The sequence below is a fragment of the Cydia splendana genome, chromosome 24 (assembly GCF_910591565.1).
Source record: "Cydia splendana chromosome 24, ilCydSple1.2, whole genome shotgun sequence".
Classification (NCBI taxonomy): Eukaryota; Metazoa; Arthropoda; class Insecta; order Lepidoptera; family Tortricidae; genus Cydia; species Cydia splendana.
The window spans coordinates 1,540,023-1,553,919 of NC_085983.1; the positions used below are offsets into that span (position 1 = coordinate 1,540,023).

At 36.7% G+C, this 13,897-nt stretch overlaps 2 protein-coding genes across 3 annotated transcripts; both read left to right on the plus strand.

Annotated features, from left to right (window-relative positions):
* The first annotated feature begins 229 nt into the window (after window positions 1–229).
* On the plus strand, window positions 230–9,342 carry LOC134802258 (zinc finger protein 58-like). 2 transcript variants are annotated; one of them, XM_063774843.1, is made up of 2 exons: window positions 230–567; window positions 7,369–9,342. In XM_063774843.1, the coding sequence occupies exon 2, from the start codon at window positions 7,372–7,374 to the stop codon at window positions 8,581–8,583; it is 1,212 nt and encodes a 403-aa protein (XP_063630913.1). In that variant the 5' UTR covers window positions 230–567; window positions 7,369–7,371; the 3' UTR covers window positions 8,584–9,342. The 2 variants fall into 2 exon arrangements, with proteins under 2 accessions (XP_063630913.1, XP_063630912.1); XM_063774842.1 differs by lacking the exon at window positions 7,369–9,342 and adding an exon at window positions 1,858–6,348.
* Window positions 9,343–10,083: 741 nt separating this feature from the next.
* LOC134802304 (zinc finger protein 224-like) lies at window positions 10,084–13,454 on the plus strand. The gene is made up of 2 exons (XM_063774886.1): window positions 10,084–10,262; window positions 10,992–13,454. The coding sequence occupies exon 2, from the start codon at window positions 10,997–10,999 to the stop codon at window positions 12,587–12,589; it is 1,593 nt and encodes a 530-aa protein (XP_063630956.1). The 5' UTR covers window positions 10,084–10,262; window positions 10,992–10,996; the 3' UTR covers window positions 12,590–13,454.
* Window positions 13,455–13,897: the final 443 nt, after the last annotated feature.

The following is a 13,897-nucleotide window of genomic DNA, read 5'->3' on the forward strand; positions in this document are numbered from 1 at the left end:
AGAGATGTTTTACATGTTTAACTCAGTGCGAGTTCTGCATTTATATATTTTTTATGTGACCTTTATCGAATGATTACGTATAAGAAACAGTAATGGAATAACTTTAATGGATCGTGATACTTATTTCAATATCTTAGTTTACTTATATTCGTTACTTGCAGATATAAACGCCTCTAATTTTGACACTTTATTTGGCTTAAAGGACTCGCATCCAAGCCATAATTAATTTAAAAAAAAATGACACTTCGTATTAAAACGTCAAACGTATAATCTCCTACACATTTTACCATCACAAAAGCTCTAAAATATTAATTCTGCGCAATTAATTTACTCATATTTGTTTAAAATCACTATTTTACGAGTTTAGTGAATGTTATCAGCTCAGTTGTTTCGCGCTGAGACGTAGATACGCCATGTTGGTTGAAAATAATATGCCCCAAGGGGATATGCCATTTTATCGACAAGTTGATTTGAGCGTGTATTTCGTGCATTGAATATCGCTGATCGAGGAAACGTTGTTGCAAAGTGCAGTAGTTGCATTATAGTAGCGCGCCTACGTCGCAAACGGTGAGTAACATTTTTTTTTTCTATTATTAGGTATTTTTATGTGCGAGATATCAGGTATTCGCGGTTCCTCCCTTATCGATAAAAAACCTCGCCGGCGTATTATTTGCATATACATTATTGTTTAATATGTGCGGTGTAGTTGTTTCTACCTTTTGAAGGTTATATGTTTAACATGAAAAAGTTGTTGGAATTACTGTCAATAAGATTCTTTCCTAATGAATGAAATCATTTAAGTATGTATTTTATTTCTGGTGTAAAGTGCAGTTAATAATTAATTTAATACTTATTCAATTTGCTCATATTTCTATTTGTATATGGTACATAGTATAAAACATTAAAAATATTTTTTGAATATTTAGCAAGAATTGTATTGGAACAAATACTTGAAAAATATTTAAGCTACCCAAATCCAAGAGCATTTAATACATCTATAGTTCTTTATTTTTAGAAACAAAATAATAATATAGTTTTTTAGGTAAATTATGAATTTTATGATATGCAATTTTGTAAGTAGTCAAGGAGATATTGTAGGTACTTAAGTTTTTTTTTTCTTTTTCTGGAGTATCAATCCAGAGGCCGTGAGTTCAAGTCTCACCCAAGACAGTATTTTTTCCACTTTTAAACTTAAGTTCAGTCATCATCACCATCATAAGTTATTTGTTGTTAATATAATAATTAATAAAGTTAACATTTGGTAGTCATATTTAAAATTGTTGAAGATCATCAATTTTCTTTTAAAGTAGACATTTAGGTAGATGGACTATGAACAAAATATGTATTGTATTTCAATAGTGATACAACAGTATAAAAATAAATAATAAAACTAAGAAGAAATATAATTTATTTTAGATAATGATCAGTTAGATTGACTTAATTATTATTTGCTGCAAGTCATATTAAAACCCTGGCTTTTTGAATATACATATAAAATGTTCACATAGTAAATTATTAATAGAAAATGCCTTCAAAATATGTTATGTTGATGAATAATAAAAATAATGGCATGTTTTTCAATTTTTCTTTTTTTTTCTTTTCTTTTTGATGATATCTTTAACTATGTGTACATATTTATACAGTGGCATGATTATACCATTTCTAATAGCAAGAAAATCACAATATTCTAAAATAACACTTAAATAGTGTAAAAAATTATATTGTTTATTAAGTCTTACTTTAGAGTGGCCAATATTAAATTTTAGTTTAAAAATAAGAAGCGAATGTAATCATGCCTCTGCCTATATTAAAATTCGAAATAAAAACCCAGGGTTTAATAGCAAAATTAATTTTTAGCAGCCAAAATGGAGGCACAGCCGGAAGCAGCACCACGGGACATGAAATTCATCAGCGTGACCAGTTCTCTGCTGACGGACGAGCAGCGGGAAATGTATGAGTCCGTACTGTCAACGTGGAAGCCCGTTGAGTTTGAGCAACCCGTCAAGAGATACATATGCCCAGAATGCCACAAGGAATTCAAGAACTACCAGAACCTGTACTTGCATACCACTAGAGTGCATTCTACGAGAGACTCCGCTGTCGTCTGCGATGTATGTGATAAAACTTTCAAAAACAAACATTACTTGTACATGCATAGAATGAATAAGCATTATTCTGAAGATGAGAAGTGCTACTGTCAGTTTTGCATGCAAGAGTTCCGAACGAGTCGAGCTTTGCACATGCATGTTAAGAAGTTTCATCCTGCCGCGCTGCCGGAGATCAAGTGTGAAGTGTGTGACAAACGATTCTCAGTTCCTTACAAGCTGAAGTACCATATAGAAGCTTGTCATAAAGACAAGAAGCAGTACAAATGCCAGTTATGCCAGAAATTATATGCGAGCAATTTAAATTTAAACAGACATTTACAGACCCAGCATGCTGATGTCAAACGACATCCATGCGTGTTCTGCCCTATGACTTTCAAGTCGAAACATCACATGAAACGCCATATCTTAAACATACATCCTCCACTAGAATCTAAAGCGACTTGCCCGGAATGTTCTAGAGAATTTAAAAACGAGAAATACTTAAAAGAGCACATGCAGATACATTCGTCTTTAGAGACCAAAGTGAAATGCGATATATGCGATAAGTTTTTCCACTCTGCTATTCGCTTAAAGAAACATAAGAAAATTGTGCATCCAGAACCTAAGCCTATGATTCGTTGTGATAAATGTGACAAAGAATTCGTGCATGCACATTATTTGAAAAGACACTACAACGCTGTTCATGTTGAAGTCGACGAGACAGAGTACCAACATGAATGTGACCAGTGCGGCAAAAAATTCAAGATCAGAAAGTATCTGCTTAACCATTTGCAACGGCATGAACAGCAGCATTTGAAGAGTTTATCCATGATGGTGAAAACGGTTATGGAAGATGGGAAGGAAATTGAGGTTCCTGGAAAGAGGCGAGGCAGGTCGAGGAAACAGCCTCCGAAGGATATAGAGTTTATTAAGTGTGAGCCGGAAACCAGTTCAGAGTCCGGGTCGGATGAAACTGATACAGAATCAGAGTAGAACTAATGTATTTCCTTGAGTTAAAAAAAACAATTAATGCCGCTTGTACAAACAACACTGTTAAATGTTTATTGGTGGACCTTATGCATTTTGTAATAAAGTCCACCTATGGACAGTTAACCTTTTGAACGCCAAACGGCGCATCCATTTGCCGTGCCACTGACGCCACGGGGGTAAAATTTAGTTTTGTTAATAAATAATGCCAACCTAAAAGTGGGGTGTTTTTCAGTAGATTTTCATCAAAAAACGCGATCGTCAAATGCCGTCTTTGGCGTCGTTGTCACGATTTTGCGTTGACGTCAATTGCCGTGTGTGGCGTTCAAAAGGTTAACAGTGTGGGTGATGGTAGGACCGCCAGCCGCGCCGCCAGTCGCGTGGATCCAGCTTTGTAGTTGTCTACCGCTCATCAAGACAATTCTAAAGAGCTCAAAATCATGAGCAGATGGTTTTATTACAGAGTTCCTATAAGAACCATAGCCTGTTAGCTAGTTAAACGACCATGGGCAACTTTGTATGGAGCCTGGACCCAACGCCAACAGAAATGAGAGTAAGGTCATTAGATAGTTATTTCTATGTAGTTCATTTTGTTCTACGGGCACCAAGCGGAATTCCATCGCAGAACTGAGATATTGGTAGTTAGCCAAAATGTCGTCACCGTTATTACCTAGGCAATAAGAGACTGAGTAAAGTAAATTAATTGCTGCAGGGTAGATGTTCGCGCACCACCGGGCGAGCACACTGAATGATTTGCCGCGCTCGCCCGGCGGTGGACTCTATTGCCTAGGTAACAAGGGTGACGACATTTTGACTAATATGTTACCAAATTCTCAGTTCTGCAATGGAATTCCGCTTGGTGCCCATAGAACGAAATAAAATACAGAGAAATACCTATCTAATGACCTACCTCTCAACTCTGTTGATTTTGGGGCAATTTTGACGCATAGTCCTTTCTGACGCATAGACCAGAGATTGATAATAGTTAGGTAATAAAAATAAATAATAACAATTAAGCTTTAATAATTTGCGTATCTGGTTAACTTTTCTTCTGTCCCATCTGATTAAATTTAGATTAGAATTAAAGGAGCTGGCACCTTTTACTAGATAGGAATGATTTCATAGAGGTACATAATACCTACTTACAGTACCCGCAGCGGCGGATTTGCCCTAAGGCCCGGGCCTAAAATTTTGTCACAATTTGCCGCCCTAAAAGGCGGCACATTGTGACAAAAAATTCGCTGATGACAACAAGAAATAACTCAAAATGTCGTCAATATTATGGGTGCTGCGAAAGGGGCGGTTATAGGGCTTGGGGCCAAGGGCGGCAAAGACTGCAAATCCGCCACTGAGTACTCGGCGATAAATATTGCACATCGGTCTTTAGAAAGAGAATATTGCAGACAGCGAGAGAGAGAGACCACACTCTCTGAAGCCGAAATTCCGATGTGCAATATTTATTGTTGCAAAAAGTATTATGTGAGATGTATAGTTCGTTTTTTTAGCATAAAGGTAAACAATCTTGATGTGTCTTTTAATTGAAAATACGTTTTAAAAATAAGTCACGGCAAATGTTGTAACAATTATGAATCTAATACGATCATTTATATTATTCTGCTTTCATAAGTAATAGTTACTGATTTTTAAAAAGCGTTTTTCAATTAAAAGGCGTGTCAAGATCGCTTACCTTCGTTCTAATGCTAAAAAAAACGAACTATAGTGACATAAAACATGTTGTAAATAATTATGAAATCTATCTTGCTTTATAATTAATCTAGTTCTATGTTTAGCAAATTGTACAATATTACTACCATTAATGAATATGTGTATTTCGGAATTTCATCCTATTAAAATTTAATAGGATCTTATTTAATAAGACTTGGAGTTAGCCTCTGCTTTGAGTAAGAGCGAAAATCTCAAAGCAAAGCCTGGGCAAAAATGTTAACTTGTAGCCATAAGCTATGTTAGCAGTTAGTAGCACCCCTTCAAAACTAGTTGCTCTGTGAGCATAGCTTAAAAATCAATAAATGTATGGCTCCGCCATTTTGAAAAAGATCCAAAATCTGTATCGACAAAAAATCGATTTAATCATCGAAACCTGGTCACAACCATATGGTCTTCCATTCCCTGAGTGACACGGGCCTACGTCACAACAACATGGCCGCTATATATAGCGCTATCGCATATTATCATATAGCGCTGTCGCATGATGACGTAGGCCCGTGTCAGTTAGGTGACCTAGAAAAGACGGGAATGGAGTACCAGGCGGAGTATATTATTATACCATGGTCACAACATTTTGCGAGAATCGGTTGAGAATTGCGATTTGTAGAGGAGAACATCCGGAGTAATCCGGACATGCGAAAGCATTTCTGCCCAAGCTGGAACGGAGACCTTCGCTAACGCTCGGTCATAAATATTAATCGAAAAACACAAAATGTGAAACCTATAAATGTACAAAGATAGATAAAAATAATATGTAGAACTTATTAAAATTTACACATTATTAGATACAAGGCATAGATACAAGTAGAAAAAATTGTCATAGCTGTAAAATTGTTGTGCTTCGTGTTTCGTATAAGAATCGTTTCCTATTTGGATATTGTAAACTAGGTAGGGTAATGGCGTCAGTTTACCGCCCGGTGTCAGTTTCCGTCCACTTGACGGATTAGCAAATGATACATTTCATTTATAATTTGCTTCTTGCGAAATATAATTTTTATGTAGATAGATAAATTGTTTAGATATGAAGGATTGCAATAAGTCCAAATTTGTGCAGCAATGAAGGTTTATATTCAAATTTCGTCAAGTGGACAGAAACTGACACCGGACGAAAACTAGCGCAATGACCCTATACCTATTCCTTAGATGTCTGCAGCTAGGCCAGCTAGTGTACTACGTTTTTCATCACAATCATTTTATTACATGACATCGTACCTGTGTTTTGATTTATCGATTGTATATAATTAACATAACTAATCATGGTTGTTTATAAAACTACGATTTATTACATTTATTTGCGACACCTTAAATGTATATTATATTTTAAGCCCACTCCACACTCGTGCGCGAATCGCGGCGCGAAGCCGCGACTGTGGAGTGGGCTTGAGACGTCTTGGTGTGTTTTTCTTTCTACTTTATGTAAACCTTTTTGTAAAAATAAGAACAGTTACTGTAGCTAAATATTAAACTCCCGTGAGACTCTAACATATTAAAATGATTTTAAACGGGTCACTTACGTATTAAGTCGAATAGCTCGACATGTTTCGATCCAATGAAGGCAATGTGGCGCGCCCTCGACCAGTGAAGGCGAGTCGTTGCTCCTTGAAGAGGGTCCTCGAAAATTGGATCGAAACATGTCGAGCTATTCGACTTAATAATACGTGAGTGACCCATTTAAAATAATTTTAATATAGTTTTAACAGTTAGTTACATAGATTTTATGTAAAAAATATGGACTTGCATCTAAATTATATTTAAAAGAATCCATAGATAGAAGAATTGTTGGTTATTTCTTCTGATACCTATTTACTTATATATGTAGCTATTTCATAAAAAATCTAGAATACTATCAGTACCTATTAGAGTTAAGTTGCAAACTTTTTAATCTGGTGTCTCTTTACGTGGTTTCTATAAATGTGTATAAATAAATACATATAAAGTATTTGGACTCTTATTTGATCCGCAATGAACCATGCGCCAAAATTTTAAATATTATGATAAATACATATATTTACCTACTGCTTATAGTAAGATTTAACCAAAACCCAAAAAATCGAAATCGCTCGAATGAATATGCAAGAGTGATAGAGGCAAATAAATTTGTCCTGGGTCACTTTTCATGTGTTGCGACATTTAGTCTAACAAACTCTGCTACTGATGTATCTTGGCTCACGGAGCAGAATAAGGCCTACTGTCCACGGAAGCGTAGCTGCATAGACGCGTATTCGTCATTGTACGCTTGGTGTACGCTTGCTTGCAGCCTACATACAAAACCGCACAACTCTGTCCACGGAGCGGCTGACGCGACGTTGACGCTCCGTGGACAGAGTTGTGCGGACAGTAGGCCTAACTACTGATGTGCTGTCAAAACATTCCAAATTTTGGAATTCCACATCAGAAATTTTCGGAAAACTTCTCACATTATAGTGTAGGAATCGAAATTTTCCTTTTCCAAAATGACAGCTATTTTGTTTCCTGAGAAATTTTCCTACTTTTTGGAAACTTTCCACACATCTGTTAGAATAACAAGAAGTAGTTGATTCATAAATTATGACTAAATATTTGTTTCTAGACCATGGAGCCGCAACCAGAGCCAGCGCCCCCTCCCAAAGACATGAAGTTCATCTCCGTCACCAGCGACGTCCTCACCGACGAACAACGGGAGATGTACGAGTCTGTCCTCACCACGTGGAAGCCCGTGCTCTTCCCCAAGCGCGCCAAGCGCTACATATGCAACAAGTGCAGTAAAGAGTTCAAAAACTACCAAAACTTATACCTACACACCACTAGAGTACACTCCTCTGAGGAATCCGCTGTGCTCTGCGATATTTGTGATAAAACCTTCAAAAATAAACATTATCTATACATGCATAGGATGAATAAGCATTATTCTGAAGACGAGAAATGCTACTGCCAATATTGCTTACAGGAATTCAGGACTAGACGCGCTTTGCACATGCATGTAAAGAGGATTCATCCGGCAACGCTACCGGAGATCAAATGTCAGGAATGTGGCAAGGAGTTCAATGTTCCTTATAAATTGAAATACCATATCGATAGATGCCATAGGCTTGATAAAGAGAAATATAAATGTCCTATCTGTGAAAAGGTTTATAAAAGCCATTTAAATTTGAACAGACATCTCCATTTCCAGCATTCGCAAGTGGAGAGGCATCCTTGTGTCTTCTGCGATATGACTTTTAAGTCGCGTCATCATATGAAAAGACATATATTAAACATACATCCGCCTTTAGAATCCAAAGTGCAATGCCCTGAGTGTTCTAAAGAGTTCAAAAACGACCAATACTTAAAAGAACACATGCAGGTCCACTCTTCTTTAGACACTAAAGTTAAATGCGATTTGTGCGAGAAATACTTTCATTCGGCCATTCGTTTGAAAAAACATAAGAAGATAGTTCATCCAGATAAACCTAAAATACGTTGCGAGAAATGTGACAAAGAATTTGCTCACGCGCATTACTTGCGCAGGCACAATAATTCCGTTCACGTGGAATTGAAAGAGACAGATTACCAGCATGAGTGCGAGCAGTGCGGGAAGAAGTTTAAAATTAAGAGATACCTAAACAACCACATGCAGAGACATGAGCAGCAGCATTTAAAGAGGATATCGATGATGGTGAAGACGGTGATGGAGGATGGGACGCCGGTTGTGAGAAAGAGAGGGAGGAAGCCGAGGCAGCCGCCGAAAGAGATAGAGTTTATAAAGTGTGAGCCCGTCTCGAGCTCCGAGTCGTCGGGTGATAGTGATGAATCGGAATCAGAGTAAAGGAAAGAAATAAATAATTTAATTGCAATTAGAATATTAAGGATACCATTTATGATTAAGCACCTATACATTTAGTACCAAATCAATGGCGGTGCGTTCATAAGGCGTATCCAGACGAGTCAATTTTTCGCCAATCTGATTAAATTTTCCGATCGAATCAGGCCGTGCGGACGCAAACGCCAATTTGGCTCGCCGAATTCAACCGCCGATTATGACCGATATTACCGATAAAATGGGATGCGGACGCAAGTATACCAATTAGTGACGCCAGTATTTTCGTTTTGGGGCATTTTTTTCAATTTTAAGGGCTCTAATATCACCATAAATCTAAAATCGGTGATTAAATTGGAAATTGACGCCAATTTAATTTCTGATCAAGCATTGGCGGTCGATTTGATCACCTCGTCTGGACTCCACTATAGAACTCGATTACCTCCCAGCTTATTTGAGACCACCTTGTCCTAAGAGCCTCGAAGAAAAAGCCAAGCCAAGTATCCAGTTTGTCACAACGGATACCTATATTGTGAACGCGCCGCCACTGGTGCCTATAAAATAATGTAATGGATGTGATATTTCAGTAAAATTAGCATTTGACAGTGGCGACAAACATTTGCCACTTTCTGACAAGTTACTACAGCCTGGCAAAAACGAGTAGAAATTAAAAAATGGCAACACTGTAGTGTCTCGTCCCTTTCAAATCAATTTATATAAGAGAACGGGACGACACTATATTGTTGCCACTCTTTAATTTCTACTCTTTTGCCAGGCTGTACTGAATGCGAGATTGATGGTTGTTCGTAGTTTCTATGGATTAATGGGAATGTTATGTAATATTTCCTTTAAAAAAACGTGCTATTTTAAAGGAAATTTAAGATTTAGGTATGTTGAGCGTGCCGGCACGTTTGTGGGTTTTCAAGTAGGTAACTATTATAAATCTTAGTGTGCATTAAATTGTTAGCAAAATGTATTGTTGTAATTATTTGAGTGTTTATTCTTAATGTAAATATGTTTTTTCCTATTACGAGGTATACATATTGTTAATTAAATTAGAACTTGCTATATTAATATGTATAATAGCAAAATTAAGTCAGAGAATCCTAAAGAAACATGCTTTCAAGATATCAAGAAAAAAATATATTTAAACAGAAGATGTAACTAAATATTTCTTATTTTCTAACTGTCTTATTGTTATATCTATGTTTAGCGAATAAGAAAGTCATTTTATTGTATATAGTAGTTGGAAATATTAACTAATAATAAAATAAGTGGTTCGCAAATTAGATGTTTTTACTTTATACCCGATTTTGGCAATATCAGTTTATTTATGTAAGCAAAGCCAAATCGTAATCGTCGTAAAAGTTCACGGTCATTGTATTTTTTTTTAAATATCGATTTACCGCCGATACAAGGAACCTACTCAAATCGTCAAGTGTGATCCAAAAATTGAACTAGTTTCTACCATTTTCTACTATCAGGAATGTATCCAACATTATGTTTGATCGTGAATGACAGCTTTACATTGAAAAAGTCTACTCAAACGTAAGCTCGTTTGACATGACATTTGTATTTTTTTTATCCTATTGTTGTGAAATGGTGATTGCTTATCAGTTAATCTTTACGGAATTTAGAAGAAAATCGATAATTACAGTGGTTTTTAATATCAGAGACAGGTTGCTAGCGTAAGTTTTGATCGTGTCTCTTCAATTTGTGTGTGAATAAAGTTGATTTCACGGTGATTGTAAGTTTTTAAGAACTCCAGATGAATGGAATAGATTAGGACCATAAGGCCGACATTTCGCGTCGTCAGGTGCTTTGTTTCGCCGTTATCTCTTCTGTTTGAACAAGAACTTGTATTTGAGTTGTACTTTTTAATTTATATGGGTTTTTGTTCTGATATTTCCTATCTGTTACTGGATTAATTAGAAAAAGGAACAACACTATTTAAAACGTATGATATTCCTGGTAATGTTATAACATTGGCGTCATATTTAATATAATACGTACTAAATATAGTGTACCCCTTCCTAATTAAAAAAGTAGGTATGTTGGTATGAGTAAGTTTACCACACAAAATTTGATTGTTCATTTATTTCCAAATAATTAGTACTATAGTTCGTTTTTTTAGCATTAGAAAGAACTTGATAGAAGGTAAGCGATCTAGACATGCCTTTTAATTGAAAAACGCTTTTTAAAAATCAGTAACTATTACTTATGAAAGCAGAAGAATATAAATGATCATATTAGATTCATAATTGTTACATATTTGTCGTAACTTATTTTTAAAATGTGTTTTTCAATTAAAAGACACATCAAGATTGTTTACCTTATTTCTAATGCTACAAAAACGAACTTTAACTTGAATAAATATAATTTGTATATATATGTAACTTTTTTTTCTGAATTTACAGATAATATGGATCAAGAAATAGAACAAATCTTCATAAAGCCAGATATTGCTCATTTGAAAGTTGAAGTTGATTGCGAACAGGAAAGCAGTGGAAACCCGTACCAGCCTCCGGAACATGTGTTCAACATCAAGAGCGAAGATGGAAGTATATTACCTTACGTAGACTCAACCAATGAAAATGATAAAACAAACTCGGTAGAGGTAGTTGGTAAAGTATACGAGAACGGAAAAATAAACCGATTGCAATGTCCACAGTGTGATAATACTTTCAAAAACAGAGCCAACTTGAAGCAACATCTCAAGTTTGTGCATTCATCCGAAGATGATATTGTCGAATGTGATAAATGTTACAGGACATTCAAGTCTGTCGGTCATTTACGCTCACACATTCACTCTGTTCACGCTGAAGAAAAAGAAGTCAGCTGTGAACATTGCGGTAAAGTTTTCTCAAACAAAAAACGTCTAAACAATCATATTTTCTATTCCCATCCGGAACCGGAAGAAAGCGTCAATTGCAGTGTATGCTCCAAATCTTTCAAGCGTAGATACAATTTGAAAATACATATGAGACTTGTTCATCCTTCAGAAGAAAGATCCGTACAATGTCCACATTGCGACAAAAAGTTTAAAGTAGATATGTTACTACAGAGACATATAAAATGGAGTCATCCGCAAGACGGAATGATGTACCGCTGCCCCGAATGCGGAAGAACATTACCATCTATCGCTTGCTTTAAAAAACACATGCAGAACGTACATTCCGGCTCCCAAGATGCTGTTTGCAAAATCTGCTCCAAAGTTTTCAAAACAGTCAAAACTTTAAACAGACACGAGAGAAACATTCATGGAGGAGCGAAAGTTGAAGCGAAACCGTGCAAAGTAGGAGATATACCATGTTCACAGTGCGATAAAAAATTTACTACCAATACAGCTTTATTTTGGCATTTCGAGAGACATCATTCCGAGAATAAAAGAAGTAACGCTTGCCAGATTTGTAACAAAGAGTTATCCGATCAAGGGAGTTTGAAAAGACATTTAGAAATGGTGCATTCCTTTGATCCTGTCAACTGTCCTATATGCTCAAAAACTTTCAAAAGTCACATGAATCTACAGAGGCATATTAGAGTCACCCACGCTCCGCCAGAAGCGGCCCAGAAATGCGACATTTGTAACAAAACTTTTAAATGCTCTATGCATTTACGGATACACATAAATGCAGTTCACTCCACAGAAGGCATCTTCACCTGTGATATTTGCAATAAGGAATTCTCCTCAAAGAAATATATGTTGAAACACAAGAAAACTCATGTAGACGTGAAACTGTTTCCATGTGGAGTTTGCAGCAAAATGTTTAAATGTGTTAATGATGTTAAAAAGCATACAAAACGTGTGCATATGAAGACACCAGTGAAAACGGAAAATGTAGAACCTGAGAGTAAAGGAACTGAAAGGAATCAAGAGGAAGCTAATACAGAGGCACTGACTTGTTCAAAATGTGGTGGTGAATTTGAGAATGAAACTGAGTTACATTCTCATATTATGAACTGTGGCGAGCTCCCAGCGGTGGCATTTGTGAAGGTTGAATTGGAAGATTGGTAGCTTTCTACAAGAAAGTTGTATAGTGGGACTTGTAAGGATTTATTAGGTTAATGTTTACTTTCCATGTTCTCAAATGAAATTACCGTGACTTTTGAGTATTAGCTATGTGCGCCACTATGGGGCCTGCCCGGCTATGGAACACAGTTATTTGACAGATGTCAATTATTATGAATTTAATGTTTATCCTTCATATACACATTTCCATGTTCTCAGTAAAAAGTGTCCGACGAAAAGCTGGCACGAATGGAATGAGCGAAACTATCATTGCATTGCTATTTAGTATGGTGTGATACACAGATATTTTCATTCACACATTCATTCTATTCTACTCGTGGCAGCTCTTGTAAATCCACATATGCGAACTAGCGAACGGAATCGCGAATGCGTTTTAGCCTTTTGAACGACACGCCTTAAGTGCGCGCAGCGCGTCATTGTGAACCTTGTTAGAATGCACGAAGGTTGATATTTGGCTGTAGCCGAGCGCGTCTTTTGACGATATTGGCGGTCAAATGGCGTTGTTGACTGGACGTGTTTAAAAACGAAATGTCAATAAAGGCTACTCTGGGCAGTGGGGAGACACTCCTGACTTCGGTCGAACTCGGCTCCGTTCGGCTCAGCATTGCTCCGAGCAATTATTAGGGTTGACACCACTTGACTTCCTTTTGCGTGCACGACCACAGATAAGATAATCACTTGAATTTTGACAACCGTAAATAGCCAAAAGGGATAGTGCCATATATTTGAAAGGTATAGCATGATTCGACCCTGAACCGCTGTCAAACTTCGGGTTTGTAGGAAGTGTCCTTTCTGTACGGTAGTACTATTATTTCTTCTGTGCTCAGGCGGTCTAGCACGAGTTGCGTTCTCGCGCGCGACTCCATGCATCAAGCGAAGTAGGGACCCGCGCACGAGAACGCAACTTATGCTAGACCGCCAGGGTGGTATTACTAATTTCTTTGTCCAATGTCAGTGCGCCTCACTCTCTCATGCAAAATGTGAGACGCAATACACATTGGACAAAGAAATAAGTGGAATACCACCCTAATATCACGCACAAATACAGTGAACATGGCATGAAATGTAATGTTGTTAAAATGTATTTTCTTGTTCTTCCGAAACGCTGACATTCCACTAATTAAACTGTTTTTGTAAAATCTACATGTTTGTAAATATCATTCTATTAATGTTAGTGAATTTGTGTAAATAAACAATTTTATTAATTGTCCAATAATTTACCTATTTCCCTGAACCTTATCATTGTAGCCTCATGGCAAAATAAACCTAACAGTGAAAAATGGACCTTACTCT

Bases quoted from the DNA above. Each gene is read 5' to 3' on its own strand.
- LOC134802258 (XM_063774842.1), top strand. From the start codon at position 1,866: ATGGAGGCACAGCCGGAAGCAGCACCACGGGACATGAAATTCATCAGC.
- LOC134802304 (XM_063774886.1), top strand. From the start codon at position 10,997: ATGGATCAAGAAATAGAACAAATCTTCATAAAGCCAGATATTGCTCAT.